Here is a 13565-nt window from a genome sequence, read left to right as displayed (position 1 = left end):
AAGAACTAAATCATCCAGACTAGAGATAAATTGTATTATTATGTTTATTTTACCTAAAAATAAATATATTTATTAATTAAAAAAAAAAAAAAGGCTAAATACATTTTCACTATATTTTGCTAAAAAAATTAATTGTATTTTTATTAGTATTTTTTCTGACTCTTTATTACATCCAGCCATAGAATTATACATTAAAATAAACATATTTGAAATAATTAATTTTAAATGATCATAATAATTCATTTAAAATGACCATATTTAATTATTAAAATAATTGCTTGTTTATCGACAACTTTAGCATTTTATTCATTACATTTTGAAGCTCTCAGAAGCCAAGTTATGTTATATTCCTTAATATTTATTTATGCAAGTTTGAAGTATCAATTATCTAAACACAGTTTTGTTTGCATATTTTCAGGATATATATATATATATATATATATATGTATGAAATACTTCACTTGGTGAATTCCAGCTGTCAATATACTCCTCCCCTCTTAACCACGCCCACAACCACGCCCCGCCCCACCCCGAACGCGCCCCCAACCCCCCACCTCAAGGTTGGCAAGTATGGCAAAAACTGAAATCTAAGTAAGATTAAATATCTCAAATAAGGGTGATATTTGCTTATTTTCTGTCTGATAAGATCATTCTTCTCACAAAGCAGATTTTATGTTAGAGTGTTTTACTTGTTTTAAGGGTTTTTGGTCCTAAATGATCTCAGTAAGATATTACAGCTTGTTGCTGAGATTTGATGACCTATATTGAGTAAAACATGCTTGAAACTAGAATATCAACTGTTGCAAAGCTGTGTCATCAACACTCACAATTATAAAACTACTTTTTTTAAGTACCGTATTTTTCAGACTATAAGTCGTAGTTTGGCCGGGGGTGCGACTTATACTCAGGAGCGACTTATGTGTGAAATTATTCACACATTACCATTATTATTTAGCTCATTCATGCACGGTTCATTTTGTGCACCAGTAAAAAAACATGGTAAGACTTTAGTATGGGGAACATATTCACCATTAATTAGTTGCTTATTAACATGCAAATTAATAACATATTGGCTCCTAATTAGTCATTATTAAGTACTTATTAATGCCTTATTCGGCATGGCCTTATTATAACCCTAACCCTCTAACCCTGACCCTAACCCTCTAACCCTAACCCTAACCAAATAACTCTAAATTAAGTCTTTGTTACTTAGAATATGTTCCACATACTAAAGTGTTACCAAAAACATATAACTTTGTCTTGAATTTGAAAAAAAACAACATTTTATTTTCCATGGATGGCCATGGATGAAGTGCTGGCTGTCCAGAGTCGGGACCCGGGGTGGACCGCTCGCCTGTGCATTGGCTGGGAACATCTCTGCGCTGTTGACCCATCTCCGCTTGGGATGGTGTCCTGCTGGCCCCACTATGGACTGGACTCTTACTATTATGTTAGATCCACTATGGACTGGACTCTTACTATTATGTTAGATCCACTATGGACTGGACTCTCACTATTATGTTAGATCCACTATGGACTGGACTCTTACTATTATGTTAGATCCACTATGGACTGGACTCTTACTATTATGTTGGATCCACTATGGACTGGACTCTCACAATATTATGTCAGACCCACTCGACATCCATTGCATTCGGTCTCCCCTAGAGGGGGGGGTTACCCACATATCCGGTCCTCTCCAAGGTTTCTCATAGTCATTCACATCGACGTCCCACTGGGGTGAGTTTTTCCTTGCCCTTATGTGGGCTCTGTACCGAGGATGTCGTTGTGGCTTGTGCAGCCCTTTGAGACACTTGTGATTTAGGGCTATATAAATAAACATTGATTGATTGATTGACTAAAGAAGGGTTCGGTGAATGCGCATATGAAACTGGTGGGGTTCCGTACCTCCAACAAGGTTAAGAACCACTGGACTAGACGTATAAGATTTCATGGGATTTAGCGATTAGGAGTGACAGATTGTTTGGTAAACGTATAGCATGTTCTATATGTTATAGTTATTTGAATGACTCTTACCATAATATGTTACGTTAACATACCAGTTGGTTATTTATGCCTCATATAACGTACACTTATTCAGCCTGTTGTTCACTATTCTTTATTTATTTTAAATTGACTTTCAAATGTCTATTCTTGGTGTTGGCTTTTATCAAATACATTTCCCCCCAAAAATGCGACTGTTTTTTTCCCTTCTTTATTATGCATTTCCGGCCGGTGCGACTTATACTCCGAAATATGTGGTAATAGTTTCTTATTTCAAGCATGAAAATAAAAAATCATGACTTTGACACAATTGTGTCTCATAATTAAAACAGATGACAGCCAAATGGACTTTGCTGTTTTATTTTCAATGAAACAATAGAAAATAGGTACTCATATAGTAGTACAGTTGGCACAGTACAGTAAACTGACAGTTAATATTTAAACATTTAACATTTCTAACCATTTTGAACAGAAATGGTTCATGCACATTCGGATGAATTCTTCAAAATACAATTAAAAATGTTTTGGCCGGGGGCCGGGCTGTATATATGCGCACTAATTGACTGAAAGAGCACGCACTTGACGCGATGATGTCATGTTATCCATGGAAAAATGCATTTTTAGACAATATGATTTGCCTGAGCGGCTAGGAGACCCCGAGAGTAACAAGCGCTTGCCTTGTTGCCTTTCCATTAAGAACAATAAATTAGTTTTTAGTATAAGTTTGCTGGTTTCAAGAAATGTAATGCCGAGCGCATATCATTATGTCAAGATAATGGCACTAGCATTTACTTCATTTAAGAATATTTTTCAACATATTGAGCAAAAAAGGTCTCAATTTTTTTTTTCTACCAAGAAAAGTGCACTTGTTATTAGTGAGAATATACTTATTTTAATGTATTTTTGGGTTCATTGAAGTTAGCTAATTTTAATTTTTAATTAATTTTAATTAATTAATTTTAAGTCTTGACGAGCCACATTTTCTTGTTCTATTGGCAGATAAATTTGCTTATTTCAAATAAAATACCCTTCATTTTTTTATTAATTTTTTTAATTGTTTTTGAACACTGACTTTTTGCAGTGCAGTTCGTTGCACAGAAATGAAAACATTCGCTCACTCAGAATATATCATGCATGTACCAAACGTGATGCCCTTTTTCTTCTAATCCCTTTGCAGGCATTAAATGATTTTTTCAGGCATTTGGGGCTTAGAAGGATTAATTTAGCTGCTATAATAAAGGAAGCGATAAAGAACGGTGTACACGCAAATACACGCGGAGCACATCTGGATGCTAGACTGCAAAAAGTCAGTGTTCAAAAATAGGAAAAATAATACAAAAATGAGGGGTATTTTATTTGCACTAAGCAAAATTATCTGCCAATAGAACAAGAACATTTGGCTTGTCAAGACTTTCCCAAACAACCTCCGAGGACAAAGCTACGAACAATGGGAGACCGGGCTTTCTTTCAGTCTGTGGAACGCTCTCCCTGACCACCTGAGGGCACCACAGACTGTGGATGCTTTTAAAAAAGGCTTAAAAACCCATCTTTTTAAAAAAGCCTTTTTTTTAGACAAAAGCATACCCCAAAATACCTTAAAATAAGTATATTCTCACTAATAACAAGTGCACTTTTCTTGGTAGGAAAAAAAAATTTGATCTTTTTGCTCAATATGTTGAAAATGTTCTTAAATGAAGTAAATGCTAGTGCCATTATCTTGACATAATGATATGCGCTCGGCATTACATTTCTTGAAACCAGCAAATGTATACTAAAAACAAATGTATTGTTCTTAATAAAAAAGAAACCGCTTGTTACTCTCGGGGTCTCCTAGCCGCTCAGGCAAATCATATTGTCTAAAAATGCATTTTTCCATGGATAACATGACATCATCGCGTCAAGTGCGTGCTCTTTCAGTCAATTAATGCACATATATACAGCTTTTGAATAAATTATCTGAATGTGCATGAACTATTTCTGTTCAAAATTGTTTGAAATATTAAATGTTTAAATATTAACTGTCCGTTTACTGTACTGTGCCAACTGTACTACTATATGAGTACTTATTTTCTATTGTTTCATTGAAAATAAAACAGCAAAGTCCATTTGGCTGTCATCTGTTTTAATTATGACACACAATTGTCTCTTTCATGCCTGAAGTAAGAAATTATTACTTTAAAAAAGTAGTTTTATACTTGTGAGTGTTGATGACACAGCTTTGCAACAGTTGATATTCTAGTTTCAAGCATGTTTTACTCAATATAGGTCATCAAATCTCAGCAACAAGCTGTAATATCTTACTGAGATCATTTAGGACCAAAACACTTAAAACAAGTAAAACACTCTAACATCAAATCTGCTTAGTGAGAAGAATGATCTTATCAGACAGAAAATAAGCAAATATCGCCCTTATTTGAGATATTTCATCTTAGTTAGATTTCAGTTTTTGCAGTGTATGTGTTGTTTTTTTTGACAACTTTCTCAGGGGTCTGTAAAAAAAAAGAAGGAAAACAAATCTAGGCAGGTGTGAAAACAAATTGTCAAGTGTGACCCGAAAGGTGACCCTCTGCTTGGGAGACGTGCGATCGTTCTAATTCCCACTACTTCCCCTGCTCCATCCCGCCAGCCATTTCTGCAACATAACAAGGTCAGCGATGATTGTTTTCCTCTCGGCTCTCACTTCCCCCCCCACAGCACTAAACTGAAAAATACGCCAAACTCAGGCAGCTATTCACATGCCCTCAGATCTTATGAGAAATACAAGCGGCGCCACACGCTTTTTCGAATGATCAAGTTTACGGAAAGACTTTTCGAAGCCTCAGTTGCCAAACATTGCTCTTAAAAAAACTAGTGTCTTTCCACAGAACGGCGTTATTGAACATAGAATATCATCCACTCTGAGTTCCACTGCAAAACAAACCACCGTGGGGCCAAAGAAAGTTTGGGTGGGCCAAGTGCTAATTGAAATGATTTCAATTTAGTTTCAATTGGCGACGTTGATGTGATGTGATGTACAAGTGTTTTCAGTTAAGAGCAGATACGCCACAAATAAATTGCGGTGACTGGTGGTCCAAAGAACCCAGAGGAGCAAGACCTCCACACAATCATTGGTACTTTAACTTTAACTTTTCTTAAACTTTAAATTTTCCTTTTCTTAACTTTAACTTTTCTTTAACTTTTAACTTTAACTTTAACTTTAACTTTAACTTTTCTTTAACTTTAACTTTTCTTTAACTTTTAACCTTAACTTTAACTTTATGTTTCTTCTTGAGTTTTTTTTTCCCATGTTGTCATTTTTATGTCCACGTGATGGCCCATTAATGCTGCTGTTGCTAGGCAACAGTCCAAACACCCTGATGCCCTCATTGTCATTTCTGGTGACTTGAATCATACTACTTTGGACTCAAATCTTAAAAAAATTTAAAAAAAAAATTCCCTTGTGGATCATTAAAGTTTGTCTAAGTCTAAGTCTAAAAAGGTCAAAAAATGTCAGACATTTATTCATTAAAAAATGGAGAAGCAGCTCGGAGGAGACACCGTAGTCCTCATTTTAAGGTAAATACTGTATATTATTATTACATTACCTCATAAAACTACTGAAGTTGCTAGTAGCACATTATCATGTGTTGTTTTTATTTCTTATCCTAAAGTTTGCTTCTTTTTTTGTTGCATGTTAAAATCATCGGATTGTTTTGCAGTTTAAGTCTGATTATAATCCATTGCGCTTCTTAATTGTTTACTTTGTAGGCCTTCATGATGTCCGCTGTGTCTGCCGCCGTCTGCTCCACGACTCCCTGACTCTGCAGCAGCGACCGCACCGTCTCTTCCATCCTGCACACACAAGACATGCTACATGAATGAATGAATGAATGAATGAATGAATGAATGAATGAATGAATGAATGCATTTATTTACTCCGGCAGGCAGACATATATAGCAACACTTCATCACTCTTTGTAATTTGACAAAAATGCTTATCCATGTCCCGCCCCTAATCAATCATACTTATATGTTGGTTATATATGTTAATTATATGTGTTGGTTATATATGTTGGTTATAAATGTTGGTTATATATGTTGGTTATATATGTTGGCTATATGTGTTGGCTATATATGCTGGTTATATATGTTGGTTATATATGTTGGTTATATGTGCTGGTTATATATGTTGGTTATTTATGTTGGTTATATACGTTAGTTATATGTGTTGGTTATGTATGCTGGTTATATGTGTTGGTTGTATATGTTGGTTATATATGTTGGTTATATATGTTGGTTATATATGCTGGTTATATGTGTTGGTTATATATGTTGGTTATATATGTTGGTTATATATGTTGGTTATATATGTTGGTTATATATGTTGGTTATATATGTTGGTTAAATATGCTGGTTATATATGTTGGTTATATATGTTGGTTATATATGTTGGTTATATATGCTGGTTATATATGCTGGTTATATATGTTGGTTATATATGTTGGTTATATATGTTGGTTATGTATGTTGGTTATACATGTTGGTTATATATGTTGGTTATATATATTGGTTATATATGCTGGTTATATATGTTGGTTATATGTGTTGGTTATATATGCTGGTTATATATGTTGGTTATATATGTTGGTTATATGTGTTGGTTATATATGTTGGTTATATGTGTTGGTTATATATGTTGGTTATATATGTTGGTTATATATGTTGGTTATACGTGTTGGTTATATATGTTGGTTATATATGTTGGTTATATATGCTGGTTATATATGTTGGTTATATGTGTTGGTTATATATGCTGGTTATATATGTTGGTTATATATGTTGGTTATATGTGTTGGTTATATATGTTGGTTATATATGTTGGTTATATATGTTGGTTATATGTGTTGGTTATATATGTTGGTTATATATGTTGGTTATATATGCTGGTTATATATGTTGGTTATATGTGTTGGTTATATATGTTGGTTATATATGTTGGCTATATATGCTGGTTATATATGTTGGTTATATATGTTGGTTATATGTGCTGGTTATATATGTTGGTTATTTATGTTGGTTATGTACGTTGGTTATATATGTTGGTTATATATGTTGGTTATATGTGTTGGTTATATATGCTGGTTATATGTGTTGGTTATATATGTTGGTTATATATGTTGGTTATATATGTTGGCTATATATGCTGGTTATATATGTTGGTTATATATGTTGGTTATATGTGTTGGTTATATATGTTGGTTATATATGTTGGTTATATATGTTGGCTATATATGCTGGTTATATATGTTGGTTATATATGTTGGTTATATGTGTTGGTTATATATGTTGGTTATATGTGCTGGTTATATATGTTGGTTATATATGTTGGTTACATATGTTGGTTATATATGTTGGTTATATATGTTGGTTATATATGTTAATTATATGTGTTGGTTATATTGTTGGTTATATATGCTGGTTATATGTGTTGGTTATATATGTTGGTTATATGTGTTGGATATTTGTGTTGGCTATATATGCTGGTTATATGTGTTGGTTATATATGTTGGTTATATGTGCTGGTTATATATGTTGGTTATATATGTTGGTTACATATGTTGGTTATATATGCTGGTTACATATGTTGGTTATATATGTTGGCTATATATGTTAATTATATGTGTTGGTTGTATATGTTGGTTATATATGTTGGTTATATATGTTGGTTATATGTGTTGGTTATATATGTTGGTTATATGTGTTGGTTATATGTGTTGGTTATATATGTTGGTTATATATGTTGGTTATATATGTTGGTTATATATGTTGGTTATATGTGTTGGTTATATGTGTTGGTTGTATAAGCTGGTTATATATGTTAGTTATATACAGTATGTTGGTTATATACTGTATGTTGGTTATATGTGTTGGTTATACAAACGTATATGTTGGTTATATATGTTGGTTATATATGTTGGTTATATATGTTGGTTATATGGGTTGGTTATATATGTTGGTTATATATGTTGGTTATATATGTTGGTTACATATGTTGGTTATATATGTTGGTTATATGTGTTGGCTATATATGTTGGTTATATATGTTGGTTATGTATGTTGGTTATATATGTTAATTATATATGTTGGTTATATATGTTGGTTATATATGCTGGTTATATGTATTGGTTATATATGTTGGTTATATATGTTGGCTATATATGCTGGTTATATATGTTGGTTATATTTGCTAGTTATATATGTAGGTTATATATGCTGGTTATATATGTTGGTTATATATGTTGGATATATATGTTGGTTATTTATGTTGGTTATATACAGTATGTTGGTTCTATATGTTGGTTATATAGTCCAAGTTTCAACAGCAGATTTGATGGTTACATGACAATTTCAGAACAAGTATAACATATGATAATGGATGATCATGACAAGTCAGTATACTATACATACACCAATATGGATATATTTTGTTTGATTCATTGATTTTTTAAATTTTTTTATTTCTTAGTCCAAAGTCCTACTCAGTGGCCTGGTGGTTAGAGTGGTAGGTCGTGAGTTCAAACCCCGGGTCATACCAAAGACTATAAAAATGGGGCCCATTACCTCCCTGCTTGGCACTCAGCATCATGGGTTGGAATTGGGGGTTAAATCACCAAAAAATGATTCCTGGGTGCGGCCACTGCTGCTGCTCACTGCTCCCCTCACCTCCCAGGGGGTGATCAAGGGATCATGGGTCAAATGCAGAGAATAATTTCGCCACACCTAGTGTGTTTGTGACAATCTGTGGGGGGGCGTGGCCTGTGGACCTGCAGCGAAGCGGGGTGTGTCAGGTCCAGCTTCGAGATCAGCGGCAGGTGCGTAGATGACACAGCTGAGAGTGTTTGTCTGATCACCTGTCACTCTGTTAAAGGCAGCAGTCGGCAAGGAGAGGGGGGGTTGTTGTTGACGGCGGTTGGCGAAGCACGAGGGGAGCGAGAGCAAGACAGACGACTTGGAAGGAAAACCATTCATGTGCTCGATCGAGGAAAGAGACAATTGCTGAAAAGCACACAAAGACTTTGCACGATCCAACACGTTTTTGGAAAAAAAAACATGATTGTTAACGCTGAAGAGGAGTGGTGATGTCGGTGACTGGTGGTCCAAAGAACCCAGAGGAGCACAATCATTGGTACTTTAACTTGAACTTGAACTTTTCTTTAACTTTAACTTTAACTTTTCCTTTTCTTTAACTTTACCTTTTCTTTAACTTTTAACTTTAACTGTAACTTTTCTTTAACTTTAACTTTAACTGTTCTTTAACTTTTAACCTTAACTTTAACTTTATGTTTCTTCTTGAGTTATTTTGTGCAGATTCATGGACCAATTTTTTCCATGTAATTTTTATGTCCACTTGATGCCCCATTAATGCTGCTGTTGCTAGGCAACAGACCAAACACCCGATGCTCTCGTTGTCATTTCTGGTGACTTGAATCTTGCTACTTTGGACTAAAATCTAAAAAAAAAAAAAAAAAAAAAAGAACAATTTCCCTTGTGGATCATTAAAGTTTGTCTTAGTCTAAGTCTAAAAAGGTCAAAAACGTCAGACATTTATTCATTAAAAAATGGAGAGCAGCTCGAAGAAGACACCGTAGTCCTCATTTTAAGGTATAAACTAGGGATGTCTGATAATGGCTTTTTGCCGATATCCGACATTCCAATATTGTCCAACTCTTTAATTACCGATACCGATATATACAGTCGTGGAATTAACACATTATTATGCCTAATTTGGACAACCAGGTATGGTGAAGATAAGGTCCTTTTAAAAAAAATAAAAAAAATAAAAAAAGATAAATAAATTAAAAACATTTTCTTGAATAGAAAAGAAAGTAAAACAATATAAAAACAGTTACATAGAAACTAGTAATTAATGAAAATGAGTAAAATGAACTGTTAAAGGTTAGTACTATCATGTGTGCTTACGGACTGTATCCCTTGCAGACTGTATTGATATATATTGATATATAATGTAGGAACCACAATATTAATAACAGAAAGAAATAACCCTTTTGTGTGAATGAGTGTAAATGGGGGAGGGAGGTTTTTTGGGTTGGTGCACTAATTGTAAGTGTATCTTGCAGAGGTGGGACCAAGTCATTGTTTTGCAAGTCACAAGTAAGTCTCAAGTCTTTGCCCTCAAGTCCGAGTCAAGTCCCGAGTCAAGACAGGCAAGCCCCGAGTCAAGTCCAAAGTCAAGACTGGAAAGTCTCAAGTCAAGTCCTAAGTCCTACATTTTGAGTTTCAAGTCCTTTCAAGTCCTTTTAACCACAGACTAATATATTAACACAGATTGTGTATGCTTTTCAAACGCTGTATTTATTTATTAAAACAAGTGCATTTTAAATTGCAGGAAAGAAAATTGTGCTGACATTGCACTTTATAATAGCACTATTAACCAGTCATTTTAAACATGAACTCATTCCTTTACAGAACAAACACATTGAAAAATAAAGTGCAAATGTACTTATTTGTACAAAAGTGTTAACATTGAAAAAACATGACATATACATGAACATAACAAAAAAGTTGTACTTTTTATATGTCAGGGCCCTATGCTGCATTGCATTTGCAAAAGACCAAATTAGCCAAGAGTCTGTCAGTCATTTGTGCACGATGGGTGCGTAGTATGATGCCACCATGGCTGAAAACTCGCTCCACTGGAGCACTGGAGGCAGGCACTGCCAAGACTCTCATGGCCACTCGGAACAGTGAAGGAAGAGTCTTCATGTTCAATGCCCAGAACAAAAGGGGGGAGAGAGTTGTTTTGGGTTGGTGCACTACTTGTAAGTGTATCTTGTGTTTTTTATGTTGATTTAATTAAAAAAAGAAAAGAAAAAAAATAATAATTCTTGTGCGGCCCGATACCAATCGATCCACGGACCAGTACCGGGCCGCGGCCCGGTGGTTGGGGACCACTGAGGTAAACAACCAACAGTATGTCAGAAAGCTAGCTAAAACGGTACACATATTCATAATATAGTATACATTTTAACTGACCTTTATTTGACTATTTTTGTCTTTTTTTAGGTGGCTAAAATACGCGGTGCTGCTGACCGCCGTCTAACGTTACGTGTGATATATTGACTAACGTAACCCTGCTTAAAAAAAAAATCACTGAACAAAAAGTATGAATAAGGTAGTGAACTGCAACAGATTCCCGTGTTTGCAATAACGTTATAACGTTAGCAGTGAGTTTACAGCCTCACTGATTTAACTACACAGCAAATAAAAGTCACGTTACTTAGCCAATAAACGTTATCTTACATTCAAAACTTACCGTTCTTTGTGCAACTTCAAATGCCGGACGAAGTTGGAAGTTGTTGCCTCTCCATCAGTCATTTTGGAACCGCATGTGTTGCATACTGCAAACCGTTTTGTGTTGACCACCTCGTAATTTTTATACCCAAACAAAATTATTTTAGGTATCATTTTTTGTTCACTGGCGTGTGGTTTGGACATGTCTTCTTCGTTGGTTGTCCTGCAATTTGATTGGATGAATGCTGTGTGATGAAAACAAAGTAGATGTAATTTGATTGGCTGTTGTACTGAGAGCACACCAGCTGACACACGCAACGCTGATAGACAAGTACACAATGAAAAATACGGAGCGCTCCCGAATAACTTTTTCATCTTTGGGTTTTGGGGAAAGTAGCAAGTCATGTCAAGTCATGTCAAGTCATGTCAATTCAAAAGGCTCAAGTCCAAGTGAAGTCACAAGTCATTGATGTTAAAGTCTAAGTCGAGTTGCAAGTCTTTTTACATTTTGTCAAGTCGAGTCTAAAGTCATCAAATTCATGACTCGAGTCTGACTCGAGTCCAAGTCATGTGACTCGAGTCCACACCTCTGGTATCTTGTGTTTTTTATGTTGAATTAATAAAAAAAAAAAAAAAAAAAAAAAAAATGATAACGATAATAAAAATTAAATTTCCGATAATTCCAATAATAAGTCCAATAATATCGGCCGATATGATTGGACATCTCTAGTAAATACTGTACATTATTATTACATTACCTCATAAAACTACTGAAGTTGCTAGTAGCACATTATCATGTATTGTTTTTATTTATTATTCTAAAGTTTGCTTCTTTTGTTGTTACATGTTAAAATCGGGCTGATTTGCAGTTTAAGTCTGATTATAATCCATTTCGAGTTTTGAGGTTCGAGTGTCCAGATAATCCCGCACAGACCGAAAGTGGCCCCTGTAGAATATCATCAAAAGGTGGTCAACTTGAATCCCTTTAAATAGAGGACTATCGTGTCGCGTCGGATCGTGTCTGAGGAGCGGTTTTCGTCGATTATTCTAGGCAAGCGGGGCCTCGGATTAAGACGGATTTACAAATTGTGCTTTGCAAGAAAATGCGCGCCTTCAGACGGGAGGCCACGTGCGTGCGCGGCGACCGCTTGGATAAAAGTGCAATCACAGCGGCGAGCGCCTGACGGAGTGACTTTGACCTTCTGGGCTCGGTCTCCTCAAAACAATCAACTGCCCAACATGCAGTCTGCATGCAAAGCAGGCGTGGAAGAGAGTGAGGTAATATGCTCTTCTATATGTGCATCTTAGTATGATGTCCTTAACTGCACAAACTTTGACCCTGCATGCCTTCGCCTTCCAGGAGGCGACATGAGCTGTTTTAGTTGACATCGTGATGACAACGATGCACGCCAACTCAGGCAGCTGCTGAGAATAAAAAAGTCACACACATGAACTCACACGCTTAGTCATGTACTAACTGTTGATAGTCTGCTGATCAACCCCGGTGAGTAACATGCAGAGGAGGCTGGCTTCGCCTTCTGTCCTGCCAAAGCTGCCTTTAATTAGGCTGCCAGGGACTGAGCGAACATCGAGGCGTTGACCTGGCTTATATCAGCACAGCGGCGAGGAGGGATGCGACGTGGGTATCTCTCCGGAGGCGTGCAAGACACTTGAGGTGATCGCATCATAAATCTAGAAACAGTTTCTGTGAATCCAATTTGCACTTGGATTCCGAAATCCCGTACAAATCGGAACACATGGCAATCATGAGCTGATGAACTGACTGTTTGGTTTCAAACTCAGGTTGGTTGTTGTTTATTCCATTCAAAATAACTTGTGCTCGCTTTTGGAATTTAACTACAAACCCCGTTTCCATATGAGTTGGGAAATTGTGTTAGATGTAAATATAAACGGAATACAATGATTTGCAAATCCTTTTCAACCCATATTCAGTTGAATATGCTACAAAGACAACATATTTGATGTTCAAACTGATACATTTTTGTTGTTGTTGCAAATAATCATTAACTTTAGAATTTGATGCCAGCAACACGTGACAAAGAAGTTGGGAAAGGTGGCAATAAATACTGATAAAGTTGAGGAATGCTCATCAAACACTTATTTGGAACATCCCACAGGTGAACAGGCTAATTGGGAACAGGTGGGTGCCATGATTGAGTATAAAAGTAGATTCCATGAAATGCTCAGTCATTCACAAAGAAGGATGGGACGAGGGTCACCACTTTGTCAACAAATGCGTGATCAAATTG

General features: G+C 35.5%; 1 protein-coding gene across 5 annotated transcripts in view; it reads right to left on the bottom strand.

Moving 5' to 3' along the window:
• LOC133622527 (nck-associated protein 5-like) overlaps window positions 1-13565 on the bottom strand; it is a 298294-nt gene that overhangs the window by 78256 nt on the left and 206473 nt on the right. For all 5 annotated transcript variants that reach the window (XM_061985349.1, XM_061985347.1, XM_061985348.1 and 2 more), the window contains one exon: window positions 5745-5835. In XM_061985349.1, the coding sequence (XP_061841333.1) occupies window positions 5745-5835 (91 nt within the window). The remainder of the gene's footprint in view (window positions 1-5744; window positions 5836-13565) is intronic.

Source organism: Nerophis lumbriciformis, linkage group LG23 (genome assembly GCF_033978685.3).
Source record: "Nerophis lumbriciformis linkage group LG23, RoL_Nlum_v2.1, whole genome shotgun sequence".
Taxonomy (NCBI): domain Eukaryota; kingdom Metazoa; phylum Chordata; class Actinopteri; order Syngnathiformes; family Syngnathidae; genus Nerophis; species Nerophis lumbriciformis.
Note: the sequence above shows the minus strand (reverse complement) of the source record. Positions and strands in the feature narration are given on the sequence as shown.